The sequence below is a fragment of the Lonchura striata genome, chromosome 5, assembly GCF_046129695.1.
Source record: "Lonchura striata isolate bLonStr1 chromosome 5, bLonStr1.mat, whole genome shotgun sequence".
Taxonomy (NCBI): Eukaryota; Metazoa; Chordata; class Aves; order Passeriformes; family Estrildidae; genus Lonchura; species Lonchura striata.
In genome coordinates, this window is record NC_134607.1 from 4,909,238 (window position 1) to 4,921,127 (window position 11,890).

At 41.3% G+C, this 11,890-nt stretch overlaps 1 protein-coding gene and 1 long non-coding RNA gene across 7 annotated transcripts in view; one reads left to right on the top strand and one right to left on the bottom strand.

The window, feature by feature from the left end:
- LOC110470380 (protein mono-ADP-ribosyltransferase PARP12) overlaps positions 1 to 10,828 on the top strand; it is a 25,344-nt gene extending 14,516 nt beyond the window's left edge. For 4 of the 6 annotated variants that reach the window (XM_077783229.1, XM_077783233.1, XM_077783231.1 and 1 more), the window contains 6 exons: positions 537 to 657; positions 1,185 to 1,281; positions 1,706 to 1,787; positions 6,221 to 6,351; positions 8,165 to 8,316; positions 8,895 to 10,828. In XM_077783229.1, coding sequence (XP_077639355.1) covers positions 537 to 657; positions 1,185 to 1,281; positions 1,706 to 1,787; positions 6,221 to 6,351; positions 8,165 to 8,316; positions 8,895 to 9,346 — 1,035 coding nt within the window. In that variant the 3' untranslated portion in view covers positions 9,347 to 10,828. Of the gene's footprint in view, positions 1 to 536; positions 658 to 1,184; positions 1,282 to 1,705; positions 1,788 to 3,304; positions 3,723 to 6,220; positions 6,352 to 8,164; positions 8,317 to 8,894 lie in introns of those variants that run through there. The other 2 variants (XM_077783230.1, XM_077783234.1) reach the window with 2 other exon arrangements.
- Positions 1 to 11,796, bottom strand: part of LOC110470382 (uncharacterized) — a 25,623-nt gene extending 13,827 nt beyond the window's left edge. The window contains exons 1-4 of the long non-coding RNA XR_002465407.2: positions 11,783 to 11,796; positions 11,573 to 11,707; positions 5,298 to 6,245; positions 2,053 to 2,184 (exon numbers count right to left, since the gene is read on the bottom strand). This is a non-coding gene — a long non-coding RNA (uncharacterized LOC110470382). The remainder of the gene's footprint in view (positions 1 to 2,052; positions 2,185 to 5,297; positions 6,246 to 11,572; positions 11,708 to 11,782) is intronic.
- Between the last annotated feature and the right edge of the window lie 94 nt (positions 11,797 to 11,890).

Genomic DNA, 11,890 nt, shown 5'->3' on the forward strand with positions numbered 1-11,890 from the left:
TTGGGAAGACAAACTCTATCACTCCAAATATCCCCTCCCTCTCCTCCCCCCTGCTTTGTATACAGGAGTGACAGCTTAGGTCCGGGATGTCCCTGTGCCAGTTGGGGGCAGCTCTCCTGGATGTGCATCCTCCTGGATGTGTATCCCCCCCAGGCCTGTCACTGGTGAGGTGGGAGAAAAGCAGAAAAGGCCTTGGCTCTGTGCATGACTAAACTAAATAATCACTAAGACATCCCTGTGTTATCAGCCCTGATCCAGCACAAATCAAAAACACAGTCACTACCAGCTACTGGGAGGAAATTTAACTCTACCCCAGCCAGAACCAGCACAACTTTTTGCAGGAATTTATATTTACTAATTATATATTCGTGTTTATGTTACAAATATTCAGTACTGAGGCCACCATAGTTCTGGGTAGATTCCTTGTCATCCTACACTTGGTCTCTTCTTTCCCTCTACCCCAGATAGTTATCCAGGGTTTAGTCCTGACGTGATACTTCTCATTCTCTTTATTTTTTTCTATTCTCTCCACAAAGGAAGAAGGGAACAGCACGACCTCACCATCTTCTGCTGTTATTGAGAATTTGTATCAAGCAGATCCAGGTGTCACTGTAGCTTTCCAGGCTGGCCAACATCAGTATGAACTCAATTTTAAAGGTAGTAATTTTAAAGGTTCTCATCTACAACTATGCAGTGCTTTATAGACGATTTCAAAGTCTCACAGTTTTCAGAAAGTATGATTTTCTTTCCTGACACCACCAGTTTCACTTACTGCAAGTGAGGTAGTGATGGCTCAGAGTAAATTCCTTACAAAAGTAATCTTCCCCCATTATTACTTGACACTCTGAAGACTCACATCTGAGGAGAAATATAAAGGTTCATAGTCTTCACATAAAGTCATAGTAAACTTTAAGGAAAGTAAGTTAACACTGTGGATGGCAAAAAATACAAGTTAGGCATCTTTACGCTGCTATAACAATGTTTCAAGAGCATGAGTGGCTTGAGGAAGCAGGCAGGATAGGCACAGGTTCAATCACAGAGTTACAGGAAGCTTATACAGCCTATCCCCAGCAGGTAGAATTGATAGTGACTATGCAGTTTTCATTAAAGAATGACTAATGAGGACAGGATGACCCTGTCTTGTAGACTTACTGACTTCTTTTTTGTTCTTTTTTCTCCTCAAGAAATGACTCAGACAAATACTAGTTTTAAAACTCAAAGACAGGTTTGCAGGCGACCAAAATTTGTGTCTTCTGAAGATGTACAGAAGATAAAGACAGGGTAAGTGCTCTTTAGGTTGTTTTTTCAGTAATCACAAAGCAAAATGGGTCCCAGTGTTGGCAGTAGTTGTACAAAGAATGATGAACTGCCTTCTCTTCAGACATTGCTGCTGGAGAAAACCTATCCATGGACTGCAAAACAAGTTGTATCACAAACTGCAGTCTTGGTGCCTCACCTGCTGCCTGGGATACGTGTTACTCCAGCTACAGCTGTTAATTAAAAAAGCAATGCAAGATTTTTGCATTGTGATGGTTGAGTGCCAGCATGCAGAGCCCAGCCTACATACTGAGGCTATTTCCCAGTTTCTTTGTGGTTTATTTTGTTAATTTTTAAATACAGGAATTGGCCAGAGGGGATGCTCCAAATCTGAGTGTTTGGAGCAGTACTAGAATTACTAACACTTCATTTTCTGTCTGTTTGCAAGCAGCCAAAGGGATTCTTCTATTCCAAATCAGACCTGTCCTAGTCACTGGGATGCATCTGCACTGCCTGACTTGGGATACAAGGTATCTTTTTTTTCCCCCTTGTAATTCTGATGGAAAGACACAGTTCAGAGCTTAACTGAATCAACTGTAACTGTATGGATGCTAAAAAGAGACAGGAATAATTTCTTGGGTGGGCGTGCTAAAGATCTAGGTGATCTCTCAAGGGCTCATGAAACAGGTGCCAAATTGCCTTGAACTTAACTGCATTTTAGTCATTTATCTACATACCAAAAACTCATCAAACCAAAAACTGAAAACTCCAAACAAAAACAAACCCAAAACTCACCAAGTTCAAGACAGGAAGAGCAAATATGGATTGGAGATCCAGGAAAGGAAATCTCTGTATCCTCCAGTACTGTCACATACATCATGGATCTGAGCACAGACCTTTGACTGAAGAAATGGCAGAAATGAAGATCTACAACCATAAAATAAAAAAAAAAAACATTGCAGTGATGTCTTCCACAAAACAAACACATTCCTTGTCAGCCCAAAGTCTATGTTCTTATTTGGTTTACCAAGACCAAAATGCGTGGGTATTTTTTGGATTACTAGGTCCTTCCTGCAGACCTGGAAGAGCAGCACAGTTTGTGGAAGTACTATAGGACTCTAGAAAAAAAGGCTTTTTCATGTTACACATGCCCTTTGTGTAGTGGTTTTGACCCTGCTTAAGGAGAGGTTTTCCTTCTTGACTGTGTCACAGAATCTGACAGCATCTGTGTGATGCTGACCAGGTTGTGTTGGCACAGATACCCTGGGGGATGAGGAACATCAGTGTGTGGCTGTGTGTCAGTGCCAAGGGTGGAGTAAAGCACTTCACTTAAAAGAGAGAAGGAGCACTATGTTGATATAAAATCGCTGTTTAACAAAATTTGATAGTGAAGGAGACACTGATTTAATGAGATTTGATGGCAAAGTGCACTTGATTATTTCCTGCATAGAGGACAGGGTCAGACAAAACTGCTGCAGACTCAACTGCCTGTTGAGTCATGACTTTCATAAAGAACAGATGAGATAATAATGAGAGTGTGGGGGAATTTGGCAGGCAGCCCATTTGAAGATTTGCCTGTGATATTTGGAGCCCACTGGAAGTAACAAAGGAATATGCTCTTCCCTTGGCTTATCAGCATCTTAACTAACAAGCATAAATTTTTCCAAAGAATGCCAGAAAGACAGGTAGCTCTGTTCTTTTCAGGTCTCTTGAGCTGTTGTATGTACTTAATTGCTTCCCATACTTGCTCTGAAAACTTGTCTGAATTTTAGTTGAGTACATTTGTTGGAGTGTTTCTGGAGTCACTGGAGTGAATGTGGGAGGCTTTGGAATGCACTGCACAGATCCATAGTACCTTTTGGTTGTACATGTGGGGATGTGTGAGTAGAAGGAGCTCAGTTGGCACCTAAGAAAATATCTCTTAACTTGTGAGTGCCTTTTACAGGAAAGGAATAGTGACAATGCCCATCATACTTGTTGGCACTAAAAGTGAAAGCCTGGGCTAGATTAAATTTTTATGTGGGACACTAAGCTTGTTTTTTTGCAGTAGGTAATACTGGGAGTGGCTGGGATTCTGCATGCTTGTCGTGACCATTTTCAGAGCTGACAGCTACAACTTGATGAACTGCCTTCTCTTCAGACATTGACAAATAATCCTGGCAAAATCTCCTGTGCTGGAAGTGATCCATTTTAAAAAGGAACCTGTGAGATAGGCAGAAAGTCATCTTGGCTTAAAATGAGAAACTGTTTTGGTAACATTGCTTATTTTTCGAGTATTGCATGTCTTAATCTGTAAGTCATTGAGAACAGTTCTGTAGAAGTGTATAAAATGCACAATGGAAATTGGTAACACTGATTGGAAAGTTGGTGCGAATTTCTCCTGTCTTTGTTTTAACAAAACAGAATTTTAGTAGTTGTTAAGTGTTTTAAAGGAAAAAAAAAAAAGAATTTATTATAGTCTGAAACTTCTTGTTGAGTTTAAAATTGTCCCTTTAATGTACAACTGAGAAAAGCGTGCAGTGGATGTGTGGTTTCCTGTCAATCTTTGTGTGGCTGATGTCCCGCTGAATCCTGGCCACACACAGCCCGAGGATTGCTGCACTGTACCAGGCACAGGATGCAATGTGAAGACTGTCTGTGCATTTTGTAGATGTCAGTTCTGGTGGGGTGACTGCCACCAATACCAACCCTGCTCCTGCCAACACCCCAGTGAAGCAGAACTCAGGGTGTGAGCCACAGAGTACTGCTCTTGTGCAGTCAAACACTGATGGGAATTGCTGCCAGAGCAGTGATTCCTTCTCTGCCTTAGGAACTCTGCTTCTTGATAACAGGGTAGCAAATACTTACACTCAGTGGGATTTCCTTTTCAGGCCTGAAGGTGAAAAATGCTGAAGAAGTTGTGTAGTTATGCTGTATCAGCCTTTGAAAGCAATGTTATGCTGTGATCCTTTATTAGCATTAGAAGCATCCTTGGGGAAATAAGGAAAAACCCACAAGTTTTCATGGACAGAAGAACAACTTTGTTGTCAGGAGGCCATCATATGATATATGATACATATAATCACAGTAGTACATTTGTAGTTTAAGTGAGAATTGTTCATGTATAAATAAATTTGCAGATGACACCAAGTTTTGAACACGGTAGGTGACATACCTGAAGGACAGGGCCATCCAAAAAGATATGGACAAACTCAGGGTGTGGTCCATGGGAATCCTATGAGGTTCAACATGTACTGGTGCTGCATCTGAGCCAGGACAACCCCTGGGGTCAGTTCAAGCTAGAGATAAGCAGATGGAGCAGCCCTGGGAGAAGGACTTGGGGGTGCTGGTGGTGATAGCTGGACATGCCCTGCCCCTGAATCCCCTTTGTGCTGAGATGATAATTTACAAGGGCCTTAAATGACAAGATTAGGGGGGATGGCTTTGGTTTAGACTGGGTATTAGGAAGAAATTCTTCCCTGTGAGGCTGGGGAGGCCCTGGCACAGTGGCTGTGCCCTGTGGCTGCCCCATCAAAGTGTGCAAGGCCAAGTTGAATGGGGCTTGGAGCAACCTGGCATAGTGGAAGCTGTCCCTGCTTGTGGCAGGGCGTGGCACTGGATGGGCTTTTAAGGTCCCTTCCAACCCAAACCATTCTGTGATTTGAAATAAAATATGAAGTACTGAAATACAGTGACATGATTTTCATCGTGTAGGTAATGGTGAGCAACTTGAGCTGTTGTGCCACAAACTGTGCAGACAATCAGTACAGCACGTGTTGTGCTGTAAGCTTTGGAAAATGCTCCTGTATTGAGACATGGGAAATTTCACTCAACATTTTAAAGGCTTTTTAATAAATTCAAAGAAATAGTTCTTTCTTGTAGCTGATTTTATTCTTAATCTTTAGAACACTTCCCTGCGAGAGGTCTCCTCATTAATAAGTACTTAAATGTATCTATGAAACACAAGTTTTATTCTGCTTTATTTTCTCTCTAAGCTTAGCCTCCTAAAACAGGGAATTTTTGCCTGGTAGGATAAGATGATAGTTAGGATAAGTTGTTACCTTTTAGGATGGTCACAGCTTTCCTGCTTAAAACACTTTGGAATGTCGGATGTTTGTAATCTTGAGTCCACACTTCGCTTAAGTGGAAAGTATTACCAGGTGACATCAGCCTGCCAGCATCACATATTTGCAGTTTACGGAGATAAATGTTGATTCTAGAAGATAAAAGACATGAGTTACTTTGGAGAAAAAATGGAAAATTCATGCATGACATAAAGAAGCAGAAGAGCTCAAGTAATGTTTTAATTATGTTTTGCATTAAATTATCTTGGGGAAAAATGAGCATTTCTTAATGGCTTTTTAAATGCAAAATGTATAGTTAAATAAAAGGATAATGGCTAAATGGACTTTGTTTTCTTTGGGAAAGGACATACATTTGTTTAAGCAGGTATCTGGTGTCACACTTATTTAGAAATGTGAAGGTCTTTTCAGAAGTCTGTATTAAAGTGAAGCATTCAAAGTTCTAACTTTGAAAAGGTAAGGTACTACAATGCCAGGAGGGTATTTATGTTTTGTTTGTTTCATCTTTAATAGCTGAAGCTCCCATAAATGTCTAGTTACAAATGATGCTGTTATCTAAGATCTTTTGTTCTTAATCACCTTTAGATATAAAACTGACACTCTCTGAAATAATCTGTCAAGTTTTCTTTTTGCAATTTCTGTTCCATTGAGATGTAAATTTGCAAGTGTCTTCGAGATGATAAACCTTTCAGCATTCTTCCTGAAGAGAGTTGAGGTATCCTTGCAAAGCAGGATTTATTTGGTATTTGGTTATTCACATAATCATGATCTAAAGCATTTAATTACCTTCCGTAAGCATAGTTTGGGGACTTCTGAAAGTGTATCTGCTGGAATTAGGCTTCTTCATGTTCCAAGCTCACTGCAGTCTCATGCCTTTTTTTGCTTTGGTTTGTATTTTGTAGGCAGTGGTGATCAGGAATGCGACCTCTGAATACAACGAAATAAAGCAGCTGTTTCATCAGACTATGAAAAATTACAGTATCCTTAAAATACAGAGGATTCAGAATCCATCCCTCTGGAAGGTGTTTCAGTGGTTAGTACTTGTTTCCCTATCCTTATGAGAAGCCAGTCTCCAAGAACAAGATGTCCTGTATGTGCTTTCTAGGAAAAAAAGGAGGTTGCCACCCATCCCTTAACATGACTGGTATTTTGTTACTAGCAATTTCAGGAGTGAGATTGCTGTCTGAGGCCTTCCACAGAATGCCATACTCTGCTGGGGATGTTCCCTTTGCATGGCTCCTTGGAAGAGAGGGAGAGGAGCTTGGAGAGAAAGACATCCATCATGCAAAACTGGGATGAGGATACCCACAGGGATGTGGAACAGTGATTGTCTCGGGGTGGAGCAGTAACTGCCTGCTGCACACATGCTCTGTCTGTTACAAACCTTTGTCCCTTACAGTATACAAAATACTAAAAAGAGTAAAGGCTGCTTGGGCCTTTTTGTTCCAGTCAGATTTTGCTGAACCAAGTCAGTATTCACTGAGGAAGAATCCTTGTGTTTTAACTTGATGATCTCTGAGTTCCAGAGCTTTCTGGTCTTCAACATCTCCATCAGTGATACTGAACTGTAGGTACTTAGGCCAAGCAAGATACCAGCAGATTAGAGCTGGGGTTGAACCATGTTCAAGTTAGTTTGATGTAAGATTAAGCTGTTGCTAACTTAGAACAGTTGTCTAGTTCAAAACAAGACTGTATGGAATGGTAGTGGAGTAGAAAAATACTGCTCAAATAAATGCTTTCACCTGCAAAATGATGGAACCCAGAAAGTTATCAGCTACTGATTCATAAAACCTTTTAATCTAGCAGAACATAAGAGACTTCAAAACATGTAATAGTGCATATTTTTTATCGTGCTCCAATGAGGTCATTAAGCTAAGCAGGCAGAGTTTAACACTGCCAAGTCCAGAGCATGACGGAGTAATTTGGGTTGGAAGATACCTTAAAGCTCATCCAATCTGCCATGACAGGGACATCTTCCACTATTCTTGGAGGTTGCTCCAAGGCCTATCTAACCTGGCCTGGAACGCATTGAGGGATGGGGCAGCCACAGCTTCTCTGGGCACCCTGTGCCAGGGCCTCACCACCCTCACAGTAAGTTCTCAATGAACAAGTTTCAGTCCATTGCTCTTAACTTTTCATTTACTAATTTACAAGTTGGAAGGATTTTCCCTTCCCCTGGCTCTGCTTAATTTCTGGCTGATGACTCCCTGAAGAATATTACTGCCTTGTCCACTTCTGAAAAACTGAGAGGTGTCTGGATGCTGTGGAATAATGATGGGAAATATGAGTTGAGCCTTTTGTTGTAATTTCTGTTTTGATCCTGTTCATAGTTCAATGTGACTGGCCTCAATCAGTGAGGTGAGCAGTGGGCAAAGCAGGCTGGGTTCATGTCCTGGCCCCATCTCCTCAACAGCACTGACTTCTCTCAGGGGCCAGAGCTGGGGCTGTGGCAGAGAGAGCAAGCTGCCTCCAGCTTCGAGCCACTGTGGAAGCACAGAGCTTCTGTGGTTAATGGTGCCTCCACTCCAGTGAGAGCTTGAGTGGGAAGGGACTTCAAAGCACAACCAAATAGGGCCCTACAGAGGAGCAACAGTGTCAAATGCCTAAATTCCCTGAGTAAAGCCAGAATTATTTAGAATTGCTAAGCAGTGGTGTCAGTACAGTGCTCATCTCATACTTGTTCATCATGCTGCTAGTGTGCTTCATCTGAGAGGTGAGAGAGTAGACTGGAAACCATCCAGCTGAGATTTACATGGATGTTACATAGTTGTTCAAATTGTTTAAAAAAAATACTTTTTCCCCTTTTTTTCTATGGCTCACATTCTCCTCCACTTAATTTTTATCAGGCAGAAAGAGAAGATGAAAAGGGAAAAAGGAGGAAAGGAAGTTCAGGAAAAACGCCTGTTCCACGGAACTGATGTCACCTCCATGGAAACGATCTGCAAACTGAACTTTGACTGGAGAATTTGTGGAAGCAATGGAACTAACTATGGGAAGGGTATGTAGAAAGTGAGATGTCTGCTGAGACTCCTCTGATAGTGGAGCAGTCAAAGGTTCTGAAGTCTTTAACTATAGAAGGAAAAAAAAAGATAATAATTAGTATTACGCTCCTTCTGAAGAGGGCCAGGATTTGCTTTGGGTTGGGAGTAAGTCTTCTCACAAGGTATCAAGAGCATTAGTGCATGGATTTGCTGTAGGTGGCATTTTCTGATGTCTGAAGTCATAATTTGAACTTATAAATCAATTTGTGTGGCAGGGAGCAGAGGAGTATGTATGCCGTCAGTGTGATCATGGAAGGCCCTCATGTTTTCTTGTCTGTCCCTCTCATCACAACACACACACCTTGGTATAAGACCAATAAGCACACTACTGCTTATTGGTACAGCTTTTAAAAAATTACTCCTGAAATAGCAGATAGTGCAATCCCTTCTCTTGCAAAAATTTCGGTGTAAAAAAATTGAGTAAGAAAAGTCCTGAAAATTGAGTCAGATATCTCCTGAAAGCCCAAGGCATGCTCAGATTTTGCTGTCACTGTATAGATTTTCCTCACAACCATGTTTCCATCTTGTTTTCTAGGAAGTTACTTTGCTAGAGATGCTTGCTATTCCCATGCCTACTGTCAGGCTACGCTGCAGGGACACTTCATGTTCGTGGCTCGTGTTCTGGTTGGAGACTACGTTAAAGGCAAAGCCACCTATGTCCGTCCCCCAGTGAAGTGTGCTGACAAGCTGTGGTTATATGACAGCTGTGTGGATGATGAGTTAAATCCTTCTGTTTTTGTTGTCTTTGAAAAACACCAGATTTACCCAGAGTACATAATAGAGTATAAAGAGGAGAGAACAAGAGAGCAGAAAGTGGCGGGAATAGGAGAGCAGAAAGAGACCGGAATAATAGAGCAGAAAGTGGCAGGAATAGGAGAGCAGAAAGAGACCAGAATAATAGAGCAGAAAGTGGCAGGAATAAGAGAGCAGAAAGATACAGGAATAAGAGTGTCTAGAGAGGAGGGAAAAAAATGCATTATATCTTAGTGGAACGTACCAGTTTGTGTCCCTCATCTTGTTTTTCATATTGAACGTGTTCTTCTACTTGGTGACTTCTTTTTAATACATTTCTTCGGAATGTTAATCCAATTTTTGCATTGAGGAGGGCTGGCAAACTAGATGTTACAGTTGTTGTGACTGCCTTACCTTCTTCTCTTCCTCTCTTAAATGAAGTACAGACATTTCGATAACCATAGCAGAAAAATCAGAATTGTGGGATGGGAAATTGAACTTTATGACTGCTGTGGGCAAATAATTGTAAATGCATCGTCTAAAAAAAATAGAGAGGACTTCTCTTCACAAACAGTTAAAAGAAAAATTAACAGTACAGTAGTTTTAAAGGAAACTTTCAGGTTTTTAGTGGCCGGAGATTCTTTTCAGTGCAGAATTCATCTGTTCTTAATCCTCTCATCTGTCATTATTATAAACAATACAGTGTAGGTAATGACGACTTGAGTTTGTTTTCAAAGCACTGCTTGTTAATGCTGGTACATGTTTTAAGTTAAAATGATAAACAGAAAAAGAAAAAGCATATTTTAAATCCATGTTGTTAGTTCTCGAGAATTTTCATCTGTACAATGGCAGATGGATCAGAAAGCTGTTGGATCAGATTCTTTGTGGAAATGTAGCTTGCTGTAACCTATACAGTAGCTTGCAGTAGCTTATTGTAACTACACAAAAGCAGAGCTCAACATGAAGCTGTGAAAGCCACCACATATGAATAAGCAGATACTAAAATGTGGTGGTTTGGCTTCAACTAATGGCTGTAAGTACACAAAGACTGTGTCCCAACAAGTCAGGCTTTTCAGTGGATGTGGCCACTTAGCACAACAGGACATGAGAAACTTCTTAAGGATCATAGAGATGTTGTGTTTGTGCAATAATTTTCGTTTTTCCAGATTAGAATGGGACCAAAAGAGACCAGTTAGGTTCTCTTGAGGCCAGTGGTAGAACTGCTGTCATAAGGCACCATCCGCATGTTCTGCTGCCCACTTGCGAGGGGCAGGATGCTGACAAGTGAGGATCCTCTTTTTGTTTTGGGGGGTGATCCTGGGTCAGAAACCTGTGCAGTTTCTACTGGATGTTAGCAAGGAGTCTCTAAGTGGATCAAACTAAGGCCCTCGGTACAAAATGCCATATTCAGGCAGTTTAGATGTTCAGAGGGAAACCAGGAGTGAGGACAGAGAAGCAGTAATTTTTACCTTCAGTTAAGCTTTACAGAAACACCAGTAGCCTCGATGGTTTTTGCATCTGTGATAGAAATCTGTCAACCACTCAAAGATAACAAGTTCTTCCCAAGAGGAATGTAAAAGATAAATCCAGAAAATCTTACTAAAATGACTTAGAACTAAATGAAAACATGCGGGGAAGATTTTAATCCTGTTTTAAGACCTCTCTTTTCTTGTTTGCTTGTATAATTCCTGAATTACTGAGCTTGCTGTATTTGCAAATAAAACCTGTTTTCAGGCATTTTCAGTGTGCATTCTGTCTTTACATAAACATAGCAAGACTAAATATGCTGAGTGAACCAGCCCCTTCCTACATTCCCTGTCTTCCTTCAGTGTTTCTAAACTGGGGAACTGCACATGTGGATTCCCATTGTAGGGTAGATGCTTAGCTAATTACTAAGGAGAGAATATTTCTATAAATTAACTTCCTAGCTAGGAGATTTTTAACATTAAAGTGGTGGAGTAGTTTGGTTAGATTTCATGTAACTAAACAGCTACTCTGAGCAGTTAATGAAGTCCTAAGAAAAGGTGAAAGAATTAAGTGAGGTAGTGGAAGAACTGTTGGTATTAAATCTCAAAGTAGTGAGATATTGAGAGGTTCTAAGGATGTACTTCTTTAATATGCAGATGAGTAACTTCTAAAGACTCTAGATCAGGCACCTGTAGGAAGCCCCAAGCCTGTGAGGCACAAGGCAGGCCTGTATGGGGAGGGTGCCAGCGAGATGCTGACAGTTTAGGATCAGTCCAGATCACCACACACAGAGGGTAAAGACACAGCAATACAAGAACTGCAGAGCTGTTCTATGGTCCAACCCACCTTGCAGTGGGGATGCAGCTTCCTGATACACAAGGCTTTGGCTTTTCCATCAGAGGGCTGGACTGGGAGTGAGAGGTGCAGTCTGGACAACTGAGCTGAAGGGGAAGGAAGCTGGAAAATACATACTCTGAAAGCAAGAGAATGAGAAAGAAACAACGGTTCTCCCACCTCGTGGCACCTCAGCCTCTTCCTAACTGGCACCAAGGAAAACCCCTGGGAGGCTGTGGCACACTTGAGCTGTGACCTGCTGCTCTTCACTGCTGGAGGCTTCTGGCCACTGTGGTGGAAACAAAGTGGCCAGAACTGTTACACATCTATGAAATTAGGCTGAATAACAGATTTAAAAGCTTCACACATGCAAAGAAGTCATGTACTTACTTGCTCAACCAATTTAAGGCAAAGCAGACAAAATTGTCAGTCGTGCTATCAAAAGTAGAGCTGTCATTGATTCCATTGATTACACCCTGCATAGCCAGGCAGAGCTTT